At 44.3% G+C, this 18,867-nt stretch overlaps 1 protein-coding gene across 1 annotated transcript; it reads right to left on the reverse strand.

Annotated features, from left to right (window-relative positions):
- Window positions 1–1,385: 1,385 nt before the first annotated feature.
- On the reverse strand, window positions 1,386–4,237 carry TRNP1 (TMF1 regulated nuclear protein 1). The gene has a single exon (XM_007491381.3). The coding sequence runs from the start codon at window positions 3,797–3,799 to the stop codon at window positions 3,086–3,088; it is 714 nt and encodes a 237-aa protein (XP_007491443.1). The 5' UTR covers window positions 3,800–4,237; the 3' UTR covers window positions 1,386–3,085.
- Window positions 4,238–18,867: the final 14,630 nt, after the last annotated feature.

Consider the following 18,867-nt stretch of genomic DNA (forward strand, 5'->3'; position numbering starts at 1 on the left):
GGTTTTCTTGGCAGAGATATTGGAGTCGTTTGCCATTTCCCTCTCCAATTCATTTTCCAGATGAAGAAATTGAGGCAAGCAGGATGAAATGACTTTCCCAGGGTCACAGAGCTCATTTGAGTCTGGTGGGTCTGTTTTCTCATCTATAAAATGAGGAAGGGTGGATTAAATGATGTCTAAAGTCTCCTTTCTAGCATGAATTGTTCTAAGGTCACCCCCAGCTCTTTGATTACATAGTCTAAGATCTCCTTCTTGCTTGAAATCCTGTATTCATAAGCAGACTTACATCACCCACTGTCAAATTAGAGGGGGGTCCATCAGTCTACTTCCTGGGGCACCCAAAGGTGGTTGGGGTGAAAGATCAGAGAAGAGTTTTACAGAAGGGAATAGGCTTTGGAAGGACTGGGAATTAGAGGTCTGCTGAATGTGGGATGGAGTTCAGGGAAGAAAAGTGTGAGCTAGTGGTAGGAAGTCATTTTCTGGATACTGGTGAAGAAATAATGGGGCAACAAGACATAGTGAGCTTGAAACCAGAAGCTAGGAATGAGTACATTCATTTCCCTTCCCATACTTCCATTTCCTTATTTATAAAGCAGGTATGCCTGAAAACTTGCCCTGAATACTTCACAAGCCAGTATCTGATGGAGAACCAATTTTGTAGTTTGAAGATAATGCATTCAAATCCACCCCCCAATCCCCCACCAACTCTACATGGTTTTGCCACTGATCACCTTGCTTATCTCTTCCCTCTTCTGTAAAAACAGAACTAAGACTTATACTACCTGAGTAGATCCCATCTCTGCCACTCATTTTTCTATTTGACCTTGGATAAGTCCCTTGACCTCACTGGGCCTCAATTTCCCCATCTGTAAAGAGAGGGAGTTAGACTAGGTGACTTCAATGTCCTTTCTAGTTCTGTGTAGCTGATGATCCTATGACATCTCTCTCACAGGGTTGTTCTATAGAAGGCATTTTGCAGATCCTAACACATCCCAGAAAATGTGAGTTCTTATGTAACCTTTCAAGGTGAGAAAGGAAAGGAGGGAGCTACAAATGGCAGTGCCAGGAGATGATGCCAGAGTTAACCTGAAGCCTGATGGCAAAGTAGGGGGTGGGTGGGGATCGCTTCTGAATAGATATAAGTGCACACTGATTTGCTCAGATGAGCTCTGTTCCAGTAATCCTGGGGCACAAGTTCTTCCTCTAATCCAGTCAAAGCTGATTAACAAATAAATCCCAGAGAAAGGGAAGATCAGACACTGGACAAACCACTTTATACCATTAAGGGAAAACGTCTGGGGGAGATGATGGCCCCTCTCCCACCCCTCCTCCCTTCAGGAAGATTAGAAAAATCACAATGTCAGAAATAACAGGGAGCTCACAGATTAGCCAATCCAACCCCTTCATTTTTTGCAGAAGACATTGAAACTCAGACAGGAAAAGTGATTTGATAGAATTATTTCAGAGCAGGAAAGAACCTTAGAACATAGCAGGTTAGAATTGGGAGCATTTTACAGGTGAGGAAACAGGCTCAGAGAGGCTGAGCCACTTGGAGAGGTCACACAGCTAGCACCAAACAGAGCCAAGATTTGAACCCATGTCTTCTGATGAAAAAGCTCCTGCCTTTAGTTTGCCTTTAACTTGCATGCTGTTTGAACACCCTGCTATTCCCTGAGGTGGAAAGGGCAAGAGACAGGCCTAGAAAGTCTTGTCCAATGTATCTGGCCTCTTCCCCTCCCCTCAAGGGACTCACCTCTTTCTGTCCAACCCCCACATCAACTCTGTATACTGGAGATGATAGATGGAGGAGAGGTAGGCCCTGAGGGTTCAAGGCCCCCCCACCTAGGACAGTGAGACCAAGGAGCTTTCCAGCTCAGCCTCTAAGTCAGTAACCCCAATGGGCCCTGACTCAGCTTCTCTTGCCAGAGGATGCCAGCTCTGCTGGAAATTACCAGGCAGCAGAGCTCGGAGCAAGGGGGCCCAAGAGAATTGACAAAAGGTTCTAGGTCTTGGCTCAGGTGCAAGCCAGCCGCATGGTCGCAGCCCCAGGAAGCTTTCAAACAGCACCCAGGGCCTGCCCAGGCCTGGGGCACTTGGGGAAAAGGAGCCCTAGAGAGTAACAACAGGAGAAAGCAGAAGGGAAGGGAGGGAGCTAACTGGGACCACAGGGCACCTGGGTTTTAGTACCAACTCCACCACGAAGTGGCTGGATGACCTTGGAAAAGCCTTTCCCCCCACTCTGGGCCTATTTCACTTGACATAAACATATCCCACTTTTCTTGACATCTTTATGTTTACCAAGTGCTTTCTTCATTAACAAGCCCATGAGGTAGGTAGTAGAAATCTCAGACCAGGGCAGTGACTCGCTCAAGGTCACTCACCTAGCAAAGGGCAGAGTGGTGAAGATCTCCTACCAGTTCTGACATTCTAGCTGTTTCTTGCAAGCCTTCTCTTCCCCTAACCAGAACCTCCTCCCACCCCTAGGAGTGATGCCCTTTTAACATCTCCTTTGCTCTCCTAAGGATCTGAGTGGTGTCCGAAATCTATATTCATTCCAACTTCTTGGGACACCTGGGCAGCGCATATGGGCATAAGGTAAATTTAAGGGTATAAAGGCTGCCCTGAATATCTTGGGGGGGTGCTGATAGGAAAAGGGGGTACTGAAGCTGGGACCCCCAAATACCAAGAAGGGATGCCCAAACCTATTTCTGCAACTCTGGGACCACACCCACCTCCTTTTGCCCCTCAGCAAAATGGGGCTTCCAGGCTCACCACCCCATTCTTTCGCAGTCCAGTCCCGGAGAGGAAGCCTCAGGGCGGGGAGGGAGGGGAACAGGCCCAGGGCCCACGGCCCACGGCTTTATTGTGGTTCTAAGTGATGCCTCCCGCAGAAAGAGGAGAGAATCGGGGGAGAGGGGCCCTCCAGCTGCCCCACCCAGAGAAGCTCCCTCAGCTATGCTGGTCCCATGCACGGGTCCCACGGTCCCCTCAGCGTCCTCCCGGCCGCTGCGTCTCCTTTGGCTCCAGTTGGCTTCCGTCTGTCCGCAGCGGCAGCTCCCGCGGTCTCTCCTTCTCCTTTGCGGCCTCAGTGCTGGGGGGAAGCCGGGCCTCGGGGCGGGCTCCGGCGGAAGGGGGAGTCGGGCTCGGGGGAGGCGGCGGCGGCCCCAGCCCGCCGCAGGCGGCCGGCAGCCCAGGGCACGCAGCCACCCAGGCCCAGGGCGGAGGCGAGCAGGGCGGGAGGGCGAGGACGCTTGCCACGCCGCAGCCCCTTCTTGGCCCGCTGCCCGTGGGCTGCCAGGTAGAGCTCGGCCTGGGAGACGCTGCCGCCCAGGCGGCTCAGGCTCTCAGCGCGATGCGCCAGGCGCAGCTCCGCGGCCAAGAAGACGCGATGGAGATGCTGCACCCGGCTCTCCAGCTCCGACACCACCCGCCGCCGGCCTTCCACCTCTAGCAGCCGCCGCCGGGCTTCAGCTAGCTCTAGCGCCCGGCTGCCCGCCGCTGCGGCGCCCGCTGCGCCGTGTCCGCCCGGCCGCCAGCGCTGCAGCTCCAAGCCTCGCCCGGTGCCTTTCTCCGCAGGCGGCGCCGGCGTGGTAGTGGTCGCGGTCGTGGTTCCAGAGGCTGCGGACTGGGGGTGAGGAGGGGGCTGGGGGGGTGGCGACGGCGGCGGGGAGCCCTGCTCATCCCCGGGGTCCGAGGGAGCCGGAGAAGAGTGGGGGGGAAGGGGAGGGGAAAAGGGAGGGGGCGGCGGCTCCCCCGGGCGGGGCGCAGTGCCGCAGGCGCTGATGCGGCACCCCGGCATCCCGCCGCCCCCCGACTGAGCTCCCCCGGGAAAAGGCTGCTGCGGAGATTCCGTTGGGGAACACGAACGAGGACCAGGGAAGGCGAATGAGCTCTGTCAGACCCTCCTCCCGGGAACGAACGCCAAGAGGCCTCTTATAGCGAACGAGGCCGGGGCGGAGCGACGGTCAGCAAGAGCCAATCACAGAGGCCTCAGGGCCCCGGGACCGCCTCCGTTGCGCAGAGCGCCTCCCTGCTCGCTCTCTTCCTGGCCCCGAGCCTTTTGCCCATATTCCCTTAGTCGCATCCCTACCTCTGCTCGCGGTGGCCGCCTCTCCCGGCTCCCCATCCCCCTTTCCATTCCATTCCACTTCTCCCCCCACCCCAAATCAGTCGATCTTCTTAGGGCTGTTACAGCTCCAAGTCGTCTGTGTTCAAAGATCTACTTCACTTCTGACACTGTAAGGTTCTAAAAGCCCCCGCCCCAACCTTTGGCATTCTCTATTCTAACGTTCTAAGTTCCAACATTATAATGCCGTCACGACTCCGACATTCCGAGCTCTAGGCCCCTTCTAGATCTAACGTTCCGTGTTCTAAGGGCTTTTCCAGCCCCGACATTGTATATTCTGAACTTTGAGAAACTTCTGTCAGGGCCTGGTAAGCTGGGGAGGTGGATAGAGGTGCTCCCCTTCTCATACTTGAGTAATCTGGTCCCCGTTGGGAAAAGGTTAACAGAAGAGAAATAATACCCCACTGCCGACATCGAGAGGTCCCTGATGGAGCTGGTTCAAGGATATTCTGCTTTTGGCAGCTTCCCATACCCTCAAAGCCAAGTCTGGAGCCTTCATTCCAGGCAGAACACTGTGCAAGGTTCAGCAAACACTCACAGCCTGTGGTATCAGAAAGCATGGCAAGAGAGTTAGGATGTCAGTACTCCTGGGTCATATCTTCTCCCATGTCATTGTGTCCTTGGGATGATCCTGCCCTGCCGGTATAAGAGTGACACTTCCCCAATCACCTCATGCCTTTTAGTGCTATCAGGAGGTAAAAGCTCCCTTTGAGAAGGGGAGCCAGATGTCAGACAATGGGTCAGATACCCCTAATAAGACCTCAGTTCATTCCTTTCTCTGGGAATCCTAGGGATTAGATGACTCTATAGTAGGCAGGTTTAGGATTTGGAGAGATGATATGTAGAATAGGGAACTCCTGGATAAGGAAACTCCCTCTACCAAGACAGGTCACCACTTTTGCAATGAATGATCTTAAAGAGTTACATAGAGCACTGAAGTTCAATGATTTACCCAGGGTCATACAGCCAGTCTGTGTCAGAGACCTTAGGTCTTTCTGGCTCTGGGACCAACTCTCCAGCCACTGTCTCATTCTATCTCTCTCTTCAAGAGACTTGATCTGAATTTATGGGACCAGGGAAGGGGGACATGGAATATAGTTTATTACTATTGATATCAGCAAAGCCATTGAACAGACAAGTGTTAAGTGCCTATTGTATTCAAGTTGCTATGATGGTTTTGGGAATATGACAAAAATGAAGCATCATCTACCAACAAGGATACTTAACCATTCAGGGCATGTCAAGAGTTAAGCCAGTATAGTCACTATTAAGGAGATTTATCCCTATCATGGTGGCTTTATGGGAAATAAATATAAGAATAAGCCTCCACATTTGGTAAGCCCCAATTGTGATGTTCAAAGTCCTTTTGTATCCATCATCTTATTTGATGTTTCTGCATCTAAAGATTTCTGAATCTGAATCATAGAATTGAAAAGATGGAAGGCTCCTAGCTTCCATCTAGTCCAATCTAAGCCCCTAAAGAATCTCACCATAGCACACTCAGCATGAGATAATCCCAGCTTTTTCTGAAGATTTCTCATAAGGAGGAACTCTTCACTGCCCCACCAAGGCAGCCCATTAGAGCTGTCACTCCTGGACAGCTCTAGTAAGAAGGAATTGTATCCTGACATTAAGCCTAATGTCCATTTTGCACCTTCTAACCACTTCTGATTCTGCCCTCTGGGGCCAGGACCTCCATCTCTCATCTCATTCTTCCCCAACTTGTCAGCCCTTTGGATACTTAAAGACATGTGATTATGACCTCCAAGCCTTCTCTTCTCCATGCTAATGACCCTCCAGAGATCTCTAAAAATTGGTTTCAGTGTCTCCAGTTGAGGGAGTGGGATTCAGTGAGGGAAAAGAGACTAAGAAAGCAGAATGAGTGCTTAGTGTATGGGATGGGGACTCATTGAGAGCTTTGGAGCTTGATGAGGTTCAGGGAGGAAGATAAAGGCCCACTGAGGAAGATAAGCACTCAATATATAGGATAGGGGCTCCTAGAGGGCCTAGGGATGATGGGTTGAGGGAGGGGCTCAGGGAATCAGTCATAAAGGTAGGGGGCTCAGTGATGAGGGTGAATACAAAATATGGGATAGAAAATTAAAGAAGGGATAGGTATTCTATGAACATTTGGAGCTCAGTGAGGGGATAAGGTCTCAACAATATATAAAGGAAGACAGATGAGTCCATGAGGAGCTGAAGGTTCATTACTTGGTGGCCATGAGGGGGTTAGGATGTGGTTTTCCATTTGTTATGCCTTCTTTGAATATAAGCAAATCATGTCTTTCTCTCTTTCCCTAGAATGAGTGACAAGTACTACCTCTGAGTCAGACAGCTATTTTCATCCTACTGCTGGAACTTTTGTGGGGAGGAAATGGGATGATGGATAGGGAATCAGGGAGGAGAATGGAGGCTCACCAAGGAGAATGAAAATAACTAACTAATAATAAATAACTAATATTAGTTATAATAACTAACAAATAACTAATAACTAATGTTATTAACTAGCATACATAGATTGCATTAAGGTTTGCAAAAAACCTTTAACATATTAAATCACTTGATCTTCATAATAATCCCTTGAGGTTATCCCCATTTCACAGATGATGAAACTGAGACAGATTAAGTGATTTAACAAGGGTCAGGTATATGAAATGGAATTTGAACTCAGATTTTCCTGACTCTAGGCACTGTGCTCTACCTACTACACCAACTGCCTCTCATCTGAATGAGAGCTCAGTGAAGAGCCTAGAAATTTTAAGAGACTCCAGGAGAAAGGTGGGGATTAGTGAAGAGAGTGGAGTAAGAACTCAGTAAATGAGATGGGGACTCAATAAAGGGTTTCTCACTGAGAGCACATTTAAGGATTGAGGCTCCAGTTCTTTCCTACCTCCTTTCAGGAAAAAAAAAGTCCAAGCAACATTCTGAGGTTCTGGAAGAAATAGAGGCCCTGGAATGGTCATCTCAGCCACCTGCTTCACTCAGGCACCTTCAGCCACCTTCAGAATGAAGGCATAGCTAGGGACTAGTTTCTTTGTATAGGAGAGAGGACTTACCTTCTTTATTTATACAGGTCAGTGTAAAGACATCTTTCCTAGCTTGGGAGTCAGTCTCAAGTGTCAGGACTCCCCCTCTACACCCAACAACTATAGGTCAACTATTAATGGGAAAGAGGAGTCTAGTAGGAGTCTGGTGAGGTCCTATGCCTCCCTCCTTATGACATCCTGCCTCAATAGCCTTCTTTGGGGATGCTGATGATATCCACAACTGGCACAAATCTGGGCCTGGGGATGAACTGAGATAAGGATATGTGGAGAGTGGTAGACTGAGGAAAGTGAAAAGATAGAATAATTGGTCTTTAGTACTCAAAGAGGACTAAAAGGACATTATAGGGGATGTCTTTTGGCTTGTGCATAAATTGTATTTAAATGAGGCAGAGCTGTACAAAGTCATCAGCCTCAAGGTAGCTAAGTGGTACAGTAAATAAAGCATCAGGCCTGGGGTTGGGAGGATCTGGCTATAAAACTGGCCTCAGATACTTCCTAGTTGCATGATCCTGGGCAGGTCACTTATTCCACATAGCCAGTGATACTCTTTTGTCTTAGAATTGATACTAAGACAGAATATAAGGGTTTTTAAAAAGATGTCTTCCTAAACACAATGGGATTTTAGTTGGGACATGTATAATAAAGAACAAAAAAAAGAGGAAAGCAACATCTAGGACAGTGATGCTGAACCATTTAGAGACTGAGTGCCCAAATTGCACCCTCATCCCGCATGTGAGCTGCCTCCTTACCCTCAGACAGAGGAGGGAGGAAGCGCTACATTGGGCTGCAGGGCAGAGGGGTGGGTGATGTGAAAAAATGTCCTCAGGAAGTAGAGAGGGGGAAGGGAGAAGCCCCCTTTGGCATGAGTGCCATAGGTTCACCAACACAGGTCTATGAAAACAAACCAATATGTAAAAATTTTTTTTTAATCTGATATGTTCCATGCCCATAATCTTTTCAGTAAAGTTCTTTTCTCATATATCTTCCTGAAGACCCAAATTTGATTATCATGTAGTTATCTTTCTCTGAATATTATTGTAGCCATAACATATATCATTCCCATGATCTTTTTTGGCAGAATTATCATCTAATTCATCCTAGAATACATTACAGGTGCATTTTCCCACATAGCCCTTGTATCTGGTTCTGTATAACTTCCAGGATATTATTTCTGAGGGACTCTCATGCACAATCCAACTGTCAAATGGCTAGACAGTAGAAACAAATATGGTTTTATTAAAGGAAATGATATTGAATAAGCTGCATTATCACCTGCCCTCAGAACCACTGGGCCTTTACTTCTAGCTGAAACCTCCTTTATGTGTTGTCTCTCCCTCTTAGAGCTTTTTGAGAACAAGGACTATTTGTATTTCTAGCATTTTACTGAGTGTTTGGCACATAATGACCAAGGAATAAATGTTTTTTCATTCATTAATTGATTGTCTGGCTCATGAGCCCACCAAGAGAAACCCTGACAATATTCATATGTGGCTTATGTCTTTCACAAAATCTATTTGGCTCATGCTTCCACCTAGGGAAACCCTAGGACTGTCAGCATCTGGCTCTTTTTGTTCTCCCTATAGAGCCCTGAGCTCCTCTGCAAAACTCCTAAGACAGGTTTTACTTAACTTGACCAAAAATATACAATAGGCTCAAGGGAAAATTGCCATTCCCTTTCCAGAAGATCTCAAATAACCATCCTTCCCACCTTCTGAGGTGGCCTCACTCACTAAGGCAGCTGGTGGAGAGAGACATGTAAATCCTGGTTTAATTTTTGTCTTTCCTACTGTAAAAATTAAAATTAATATACAATAACTTAAACTATTATATTTTAATAAGATTTATTAATACTAGAAGTAACAAAGTAAAAAAGTAACAAAATAAAACCACATGCCCATGGCTAATCTACCTGCTCAAACAGCCTGTTCCACCAATGTCCGGACCGAGGAAGGAAAGAGGGCTAGCCATGGAAGACCACCCTATTTATCCCCTGTCTACATCAGCATGTAACAAAAGGAAGTCAATGGGCTCCTGGGAAATGTAGTTCAAAGATTTCCAATTACACACTACTGAACTTTGTTCTGTATCCATCACAAATGGCCATAGACTTCAGGAAGAGACACTGGGTCTCTGAGTCTCTCTTTGTAACACTGGGCCATTAGGAAAGGCTTTGGTAGATGATAAAGTAAGAGATGGGCTTGGTTGGGACTCAGCAGAAGTACTCTCCCCCCACACACACCTTATTAATTAATGATACTAGCATTGATAGAGCAATTTAAGGTTCTGCAAAGCACTTTATATATGTTATTGAGGCAACTAGCTATGAGGCACCAGTGGGAATAGAACTTTGGTCCTAGAGTCAGGAAGACATGAGTTCAAATTCAGCCTCAGATACATTAGCAGTGTGACCCTGTTTGCAAGTCACTTAACCTCTGCCTGCCTCCATTTCCTCATATGTCAAATGAGGATAATAATAGCACTTACCTCCCAGGGTTGTTGTGAAGACCAAGTGAAATAATATGTGCTTTGAAATGTGCTATGAAAAGACTAGCGATTATTATTTTTATAGCTAATAATAATAATAAACATTTATGTAGCACTGTATCAGACACTATGCTAAGCATCTTATAAATTATTAAATTATTTGATCTTCACAACAACTAATGAAATAAGTGCTATTATTATCTCCTTTTGACAGATAAGGAAATGGGAAAATAAAGTGACTTGTCCAGAATCACACAGCTAGAAAGTGAATGAAGTAGCATTTGAACTCAGGTCTTCATGACTCCAAGTCTAACACTCTAAGCACCATGCCCCTTAGTACTGTTCAAGGGAAGGAGAGATCCAGGTAATATCCTCCTCCTGGGGATAGAGATACTGCCCCATATCATGCTACATAGTCAGTCTGATCAACCTTGGATTCTTTGACTCAAAGATTTTAATATGCTAAATTCTAATCTCCTGCCAAATTTTCTGTTTAATTATAACAATGATCAACTATGAGAGATCTGACTACTCTGGTCAATATGCCACTCCAGGACAATTCAAAGGCCCCATGATGAAAGATGCTCTCCATCTCCAGAGAGGGAACTGATTCTGAGTACAGACTGAAGTCTGCTTTTTAAAAAACCTTCTGTTTCTTGGGGGCAGCTGGGTGGTTCAGTGGGTTGAAAGCCAAGCCTAGAGATGGAAGGTACTGGGTTCAAGTCTGACCTCAGATACTTCCCACCTGTGTGACCCTGGACAAGTCACTTAACCCCCATTGCCTAGCCCATACCATTTTTCTAACTTGGAACCAATACACAGTATTGATTCTAAGATGGAAGGTAAGGGTTTAAAAAAAAACACAAAACGTTTCTTGCGTCTTACTGAATGTTTTTTTGCAGAAGGGGACAACATGGCTAACATGAAAATATGTTTTTCGTGACTTCCACGCATAATTGACACATTGTTTGCCTTCTCAATGGGTGGGGAAGGGTCAGGAGGGAAGGGAAGAATTTGAAACTCAAAATTGTTTTTAAAGATTGTTAAGAATCAATTCAAAAAAAGAAACAAAAAATAAAAATAAGTAAAAGCTCTTTTTAAAAAAAGAAACAGATTTCATCCGTAGGGCTCCAGGAGGGAGCAGAAGTCAGGAATCTAGAATGCAGCATTCAGAGGCTTTTTCTAAGGCCTTTCCCTTCCCCCATCTCTCCCCCTGGTCAGGAAGAGCTTCTTGGTGAGATCTCAGCACTAGCAGAGCTGACTTTAATAATTTAGCAGCTGAAGACAAATATAGCCATCCTGAAAATAACCCTGCAGGGACGCTAACCTCTTTCTCCCCTTTCCTCGATGGACACTCATCTGGCTCCCATCTCTGCTCCCCCCACACACACATACACATACCTTAACTCTGCACACATACATTGTGGGGAAGGGCCCACATGCAAACCCACTCTTACATAAATAAGCATGTCCATAATGCATGCAGACACACAAGCCTGTACACCGGCTTCAATGCAAATGCAGGAATACACACTGCAAACTCACACTCGTGTGCTTGGGGGTCCTACAGAAGCAACACCACCCACCCGCGTGTATAAACGATCCAATCAGTCAGAATCACACGCAAGTTCATCTCCCCACAGACAGGACTCCAGTGTGGTCTAGACGAGACCTGCATTGATCAGGAGCCTCTATGAAACCCACACCATCCAGGAAGCCTGTCATGAGTGTATATCAGAGAAGAGGGAAAGAGAGGAGACAGGGATGTGGCCTGTTTTTGCTGGTCATCAGACAATGTACATACACATACCCCCCTCGTGTCATGTGTGTGCATATATACATGTATGTATCTATACATTCATACTCTTGACATGTAGCAGAACCATAGGAATTTAGAACTGGAAAGTAACTTAGATATTGTCTATTTCAAATGCCTCATTTTACAGATGAAGAAACTGAGGCCCAGAAAAGTTGAGTAATCAATGCTTAATAAATGCTTTTTAAGTCCAAGACAGGATATAGATTTTTTTACAATTTTTTTAAACCCTCACCTTCCATCTTGGAGTCAATACTGTGTATTGGTTCCAAGGCAGAAGAATGGTAAGGGCGAGGCAATGGGGATCAAGTGACTTGCTCAGGATCACACAGCTAGGAAGTGTCTGAAACCAGATTTGAACCCAGGACCTCCCATCTCTGGGCCTGACTTTCAATCCACTGAGCCACCCAGCTTCCCCCTACAATTTTTTTTTTTTTTTTACAATTTACAATACATCTTATTTACAAATCCACGAAGGCTGACGTTTGTAGACCTAACAAACTCCCTGTACTGAGGCTGAATGAGCCTATAGAGGCCACTCTTAGAGAGCATGGAGTGCCTCCAGAAACTTCCAGCAAGTCCATGGACAAGATGACTCATTCCCTTGGACCTCTAGGAATAATGAATTTCCTTCATGCTTCAGGCCATGTGGCAGCTCAGTTCAGAAAGGACTCTATTGCTTTAGCATGATGTGATAGACCTTCCATGACAGCAGAAAGGGGAAGGGATGTTGCCTCTGATAAAAGAGGTTTCCAGCTGTCAATCCTTCTTGGCTTTCTAGCTAACAAGATGCAATTTCAGTAGGGAAGGGAGGATGAGCCTTCTCTACACAACCACCTTGGGGGTGGGGGGGGGAGAGGCAGTTCCCACAAGGAGCAGGGACTCGTTGAACTACACTTGTCCTCTCTTGTGTGTTTCCTTCCCTCACTTGTAAACATTCAATCAATCAATATTCATAAATGCCTACCATGTGCCCAGCACTATGCTAAATGCTAAGTATATCCAAAGAGGCAAAAGATGCTCCCTGACCTCAAAGAGCTCGCAAGGGAATGGGGAAGATAATAAGTCAACAAATATGTACAAACCAGCTGTATATAGCTGTATATATATAGAAAAATAGGAAATAATTAACCAGAAAAAAGCATTAGAATTAAGAAAGGTTGGGAGAGGTCCTGGAATTTTGTCAAATTGAATCTCATCCAATTACGGCTGAAGCAAGAATAGACTGGGGTCAAGGGCTGCATAGGCACTAAAGAGAGAAGCTATAGGAAAGACGCCATTTGATTGGATTGTGTTCAGAGGAGGTGAAAAGTAAAATGGTTAATTAATAACATTGTAAAAACTGTTGGTGATCTAAAAAGTCTTGAATATGGGCCTCCCAACAGATTGTGCTGCTAATGCCTGGATTCTGTCCTAGTCACTCTGTAACATGCGCTATGGTTTTTTGCTTAGCACTCACTCTTTTGAATGGGAATAAACAGACTGTGCTGTACCAGATTTAGCTTTGTATATCAAGTGGATTTTGTAATCTCCCTTCCCAGATGATTTCTTTCTTTTTATTTCCTAGTAATATTTTATCATGTTTTCCCCCAATTATATGTAGAAATAATTTTTGTTTCATCTTAATTATTTTAATTACCATTTATTTTTATTTATGTACATATATAACATAATATGATATGTAACATGACAATACTCTTATGCATGTGATTTGTTACTTATATGTAATAAATGCTAATAAATAGACTTATTCAAGAGAAACACATTTTCACATTAGCTATGTCCAAATATCTACATCTCATTCTTTTTCTTTTTTAAACAGTCCTTCCCATCCCTTCTTCCTTCCCAAGGAGACAGGTAAAAGCATTTAACAATCTTAAACACTTTTTCCCTGCTATTTTACCATCCACATTCTCACCCTCTGTCCTCTTCCCTCTCCACGACATGGCAAGTAATCTGATAAGGGTTAAACATGTGCTATCATGCAATACATATTTCCCTCTTTAGCATGTTGTGAAAGAAGCACATCACACATACAAGAAAAGACTTGAAGAAAATAAAGTAAAAACTGATATGCTTCCACCTGCATTCAAACTCTATTAGTTCCTTCTATGTTGGTGGATAGCACCTGCTCTACTCTATCCACTTAGCTAAAAGATAGGGATACAAGTACCAAGAATACAATAATCTCTGTTCAAAAGGAGCTTCCATTCCTTTTTTTTTTAAAAGCCATTCCCTTTGATCTTAGAAACAATGTTAAGTATTGGTTCCAAGACAGAAGAGCTATAATAAGGACTAGGAAATGGGAGTTAAGTGACTTTCCCACGGACAACTAGGAAGTGTCTGAGGCCACATTTGAACCCAGGACCTCTCATATCCAGATCTGATTCTCAATCCACTGAGTCACCTAGCTGTCCCGACACATTTTGCCACTGGTGCTAGACTTTTAAGCACATAGTGGTTAGATAGATGTCTCTCTGATTGACTGCAGTTGTGGGACCAGAACTGGGAGTACCTTCAAAAGGCTTTGATCAGCCTCAACCTCTTTCTCTCCCTTTCTCATCCCCCCTTTTCTTCCTGTTTTCTTAGATTTCCTTAATCTTAAATCGTTACCAAGAAAACCCCAAAACAGTGTCATGAAGAGTCTGGTTAAAAACAACAATGAATCAAAAACAAAAAGACCCCTGCCATCCCTCAGATGGCACTGGAACTGTCTTTCTCTGTCTCCTCTTTTAAATTCCTCGAATCATTTTCATTAGAGGCACAGTGGAGCCTGTATTCAAGAGGATCCAAGTTACCTTTACCCTATAACCCTGAGTAAGCCACTAAACCTCTGTCTGCCTCAATTTCCTTATCTGTAAAAGTAGTATAATAATAGCACCCATCTACCAGGGTTATTTTGAGAATAAAATGAGATCCTATTTGTAAAGTGCTTTCTATTAAAGCATTATATCAATGTTAACTACTTTGATGATGATGAGACTGATAACCTGCCTTCCTTATTTGAGTTCCTTACTACTCAGCTCTTAGAATCTGGTTTGTATCCTGGCCACTGTTAATCTGATAAAGTCTTGCCTTTTTCCCCGTGTATAAAAGATAGGCTCCTTCAACAGGAACTCTTTCATTTTTATCTTGATATTCTGAGGGGCTAGCACAGTGCTTGGCACATAATAAGTGCTTAATAAATGCTTGCTGATCAAAAGCCTTAGCTGGTCCTTCCCTCTAGGAAGTCTTCTTGGGCATCTTCCCTGCCCTCCCCAATCTCTCTCACCATCATAGATATTGAAACTGAAAGGGAGCTTTGGAAACATTTTACTTCTGAGGAAATTGAAGCCCTGAGAAGCAATGTTATCTAAGAGGTAGAGCTGGAATTTGAACCCAGATCTGTCTCCAAGCTAAGTGCTCTCTACTCTAGTTCCTACCTCCAAGATAGCAGTGTTTCCCTGGAGACAGAGATGCTTCCCCCATAGACTTCCCAGTTCTTTGCCCTATTCTCTCCTCTGCACTTACCTCACTCTCCCCTGAAGCATGGTTATTTCTGTCCATAGCGTTCTCTCCTTTTCTATTGTCAGTTCCTTAAGGCCAGAGACTTTAGCTTACCTGTTTCTGCATATCTAGTGAGGCCCTGAATTTCTTGTATTTTTAATAAATGTCTGTTGGGTCACATTCAGTTGAGAAAGGAGAAAGTATTTCAGATGTCAGGGAGGTAGAAAGACAGCAGACATCCTGGGCAAATGCACCAAGATAGACTGATGATGTCCAGTGACTGGGAGCTCAAAGAATCTAGACACCATAGAGGTCAGTGAATCCAACCTCCTTATTTTACAGATTAGGGAACTGAGGTCTGGAAAGGCAGTTTTTTCCCCCACTACACACCAGGGGTAAGCTAGAGATAGATGAGTGCTGGGTAAGTACAGAGAACTAGTGTGAGAGGCAGAGTGGTGGAATGAATAGGGCACTCGACTTGGAACCAGGAAGAACTGGGTTCCAATCCCACCTGAGACACTTCTTAGTCATATGACTTTGGACAGGTCAGCCTACTTATCTGTGACTCCATTTCCTCACCCATAAAGCAAGAGGCTTGGACTCAGGCTCTAAATTCCCTACTTTTTCTAAATCTCTGATCCTATGATCTCTTGGGGAAGAGTTCCTAGGGAAGGGCTTAAGAAAGAGAGGACCATAACTGAGCTGAGATGCACAGGGAGGCTGGTCAGAGTTCCAGGCTTGGAGGCCCAGAACCTCTCCTGGCTTGAAGCTGAATGACCTTGATTTAGCCACTCCCCTCGGTATCCCAGAGAGACTCTCTACTCACTCCTCCTAGCAAGAGCACTTGGAGCATGAGAAACACACAAGTAGAGCTTCAATAATAGCTAGGCTAGATTTGGAGAAAAAGTCTCTTCCTATGGTGGGAGGAGAAAAATGGAGGGGCTGGGCTGGGGAGGAAGAAAGAGGAGCCCTGGCTTCTACAGTTTGTCAGTCCATCTCCAGGTTGATTGTCCCCCCTCTTCTCCCCCTGCCACTCCCACGCACTGAGGCCAGTGTCAGGGCAAATGCGGCAGGGCAGGATTAAGTGGCCAGGGATTAAGTCTTTGCTAGAGGTGGGCACAACTGGCCAGCTGCTGCATCCTGCCAGCAAATGGAGTGAGGATGAGATCGAAGAGCTTTCAGTCACTAAGCCTTTGCTCTGCGTCCTAGTGCTGCCCCAACCTCTAAAGGACAATTTCAATGGACTTGGACAGCAGCCCAGGTGAGAGAGGTTGCTGACTAGGCTATCTTCAGGAGGAGTGGAGAGGGAGGAGAGAGACGATCGAGGGAAGGAGGAAGATGGCTAGGCAGACAGACAGACAGACAGATGACAGAGCCTGCAGTCTGGGGCCCTAAGATTGGTTAAATGAGGGGGAGCTGGACTACACAGGTGAAGGGGAAAACTCCTAAAATTCTCTCCTCCAGCCCTCTCCAAACCCAGCCTTCTGCTCTACCCCTGTAACCTTCCTTAGTGCTTCCGTTCCTCCTGCTCAGGAGGTTCTCCTAGACAGGAACTAATTGGAGACTTTCTAGCTGTCCCCTGATGAGAACAGCCCTTCATGTTTCAGTGTTCCATTTTTGAGACCTTTTAGACTCACCACCCCACTGAGCAGTAATGATGCCATCCCTGTCCAAGGTACTTTATAGAAGTCTTCACAGCTATGTGTGGGTGTATTGCAGAGATCTATGCATCCCCTTGTGGTTTATGAAGTCCTTTATATACTCGATTTCATTTTTCCCTCACAACCTCATGAGGTGCATGCAATTATTTTCCCCATTTTACAGATGAAGAAGTTGAGGGGAAATGACTTAACCAAGGTCCCACAGCTACTAAATATCAGAGGTAGCATTTGTACCCAGGGCTTTTCTGACTCTCCAGCCAGAGCACTTTCTCCTTATCCCATGCTACCTCTCAGGCAATGCAAGAATCATCATGCCCATTTTACAAATAAGGAAAGTAAAGAACAGGAAAGGAAAATTACTTCTCTAAGGTCACACAAGTTAAATGTCAGAACCAAAACTCAGACTTTGTACAGATCTGCCTTTTGTCTTGATCACATTCTACTTTGCATCATACTTATTTGCATGTGTGTCATATTCTATTTATTACATTACATTAGTACATCCCCTACTTAATACATTACATTAGTATAATACCTATTTATTACATCATCTATTTATTATATTACATTATTATATCACCTGTTTATTATATTATACAACAGTATTATATTTCCTATTTATCATATTATATTGCTCTATCACTTATTTATTAAATTACCTACTTATTACATTATATTACATTAGTGCATCCCCTGTTTATTATATTACATTACATATCACCTATTTATTATATTATATAACTCTATTATATCATCTACTTATATTATATTACATTATTATAGCAGCTATATCATATTATATCATATTGTATTATATTTATTATTATATTATATTATTATTATATCATATAATGGTATTATATCACCTATTTATTATATTACATTACATTAGTACATCACCCATTTATTACATTACATTATTATATCAGCTACTTATTCCATTATAAATTCCTTGAGGGTCAGGACTACGTCATTTTCATATTTATGTGCCCAGCACAAAGCACATAATCTTGCATGCAGTGGGAGCTTAATAAATGTTTCTTGACTTGAACTGACATAACATCCCCTGTTCTTTCACTCATCCCATCCTAATTCTCTCCTCACACCAATCCTATAAAAACAAGGCTGGTATTAATCTCATGGGGCTAATAATAGCACCTCCCTCCCTCCCATATTGTTGTGAGAATGGGATAATAATGTTAAAGTGCTTAGCACTATTCCTGGCACACAGTAAACTCTATATAAATGTTGCCATTGATGTGGCTGTTATCATTATTATTTCCATTTTCTAGAGGAGCACAGTTTTAGTTAAAGAAACTAGACTTTCTCAAGGCCACAAAGCAAGTCCTGTTAGGACTTTGGTTGGCATCATCTGTTTTTTTCCAAGGGAAAATAAATTCCAGCTCTCTTACCTTTCCAGAAAGGGCCTTGTGTCCCATCTCTTAACTCTTCTTCTTCTCTCTTCATGGCTCAGGGTAGAGACTCCAAATAGAGCCTGACTTTTGAAGAAGGAATCAGAAGAAAGCCATTGTTGGAGGGGCTGTGAAAAGATGGGTATATTAATAGAATCATTCCAGTCATTCTAGAAAGCAATGATTCTGCTTAAGAAAAGTCACTTCTTACCCTTTGATTCCCAAATCCCATTACTGAGACTATGCCTCAAGAAGTTCAATGCCAGAAATAAAGGTGCCATATATAAGAAAATATTTATAGCCACATTCTTTGTGATGGAAAATAATAAACAAACCCCAAACAACAGGAAACAAAGTGGCTACCCATTCATTGAGAATCCAAGAACTAGAAGGAACCTTATGGACTATCTAGTTTAATCCCCTAATTTTACAAAAGAGGCCCAGAAGAAGTTGTGACTTGCTCAAGGTCACCTGGGTAAAAAGGGGGAGGGGTGTAGGAAGGGGGGAGATTTTAACTCAAATTCTCTCATTCCAGAACCAGAGCTATTATCTACTAAAATACACTGCTTTCTCCATTGGGACTGGCTGAAGGAACTATGGCATATGAATGCAGTGGAATATTATTGCATTGTAAGAAATGATCAATATGAGGCATATAGAGAAACTTTGTAAGACCTTTATGCAATAATGCAGAGCAAAGAAAGTCAGATCAATCAAATAAACATATAGACTGATCCAGAGGCAGCTGGGTGACTCAATGCCTAAAAGGCCAGATCTAGAATTGTGAGGGTTTGGGTTCAAATGTGCCTCAGACATTTCCTAGCTGTGTGACTCT

This window comes from Monodelphis domestica, chromosome 4 (assembly GCF_027887165.1).
Source record: "Monodelphis domestica isolate mMonDom1 chromosome 4, mMonDom1.pri, whole genome shotgun sequence".
NCBI lineage: Eukaryota > Metazoa > Chordata > Mammalia > Didelphimorphia > Didelphidae > Monodelphis > Monodelphis domestica.

Bases quoted from the DNA above. Each gene is read 5' to 3' on its own strand.
- TRNP1 (XM_007491381.3), bottom strand. From the start codon at position 3,799: ATGCCGGGGTGCCGCATCAGCGCCTGCGGCACTGCGCCCCGCCCGGGG.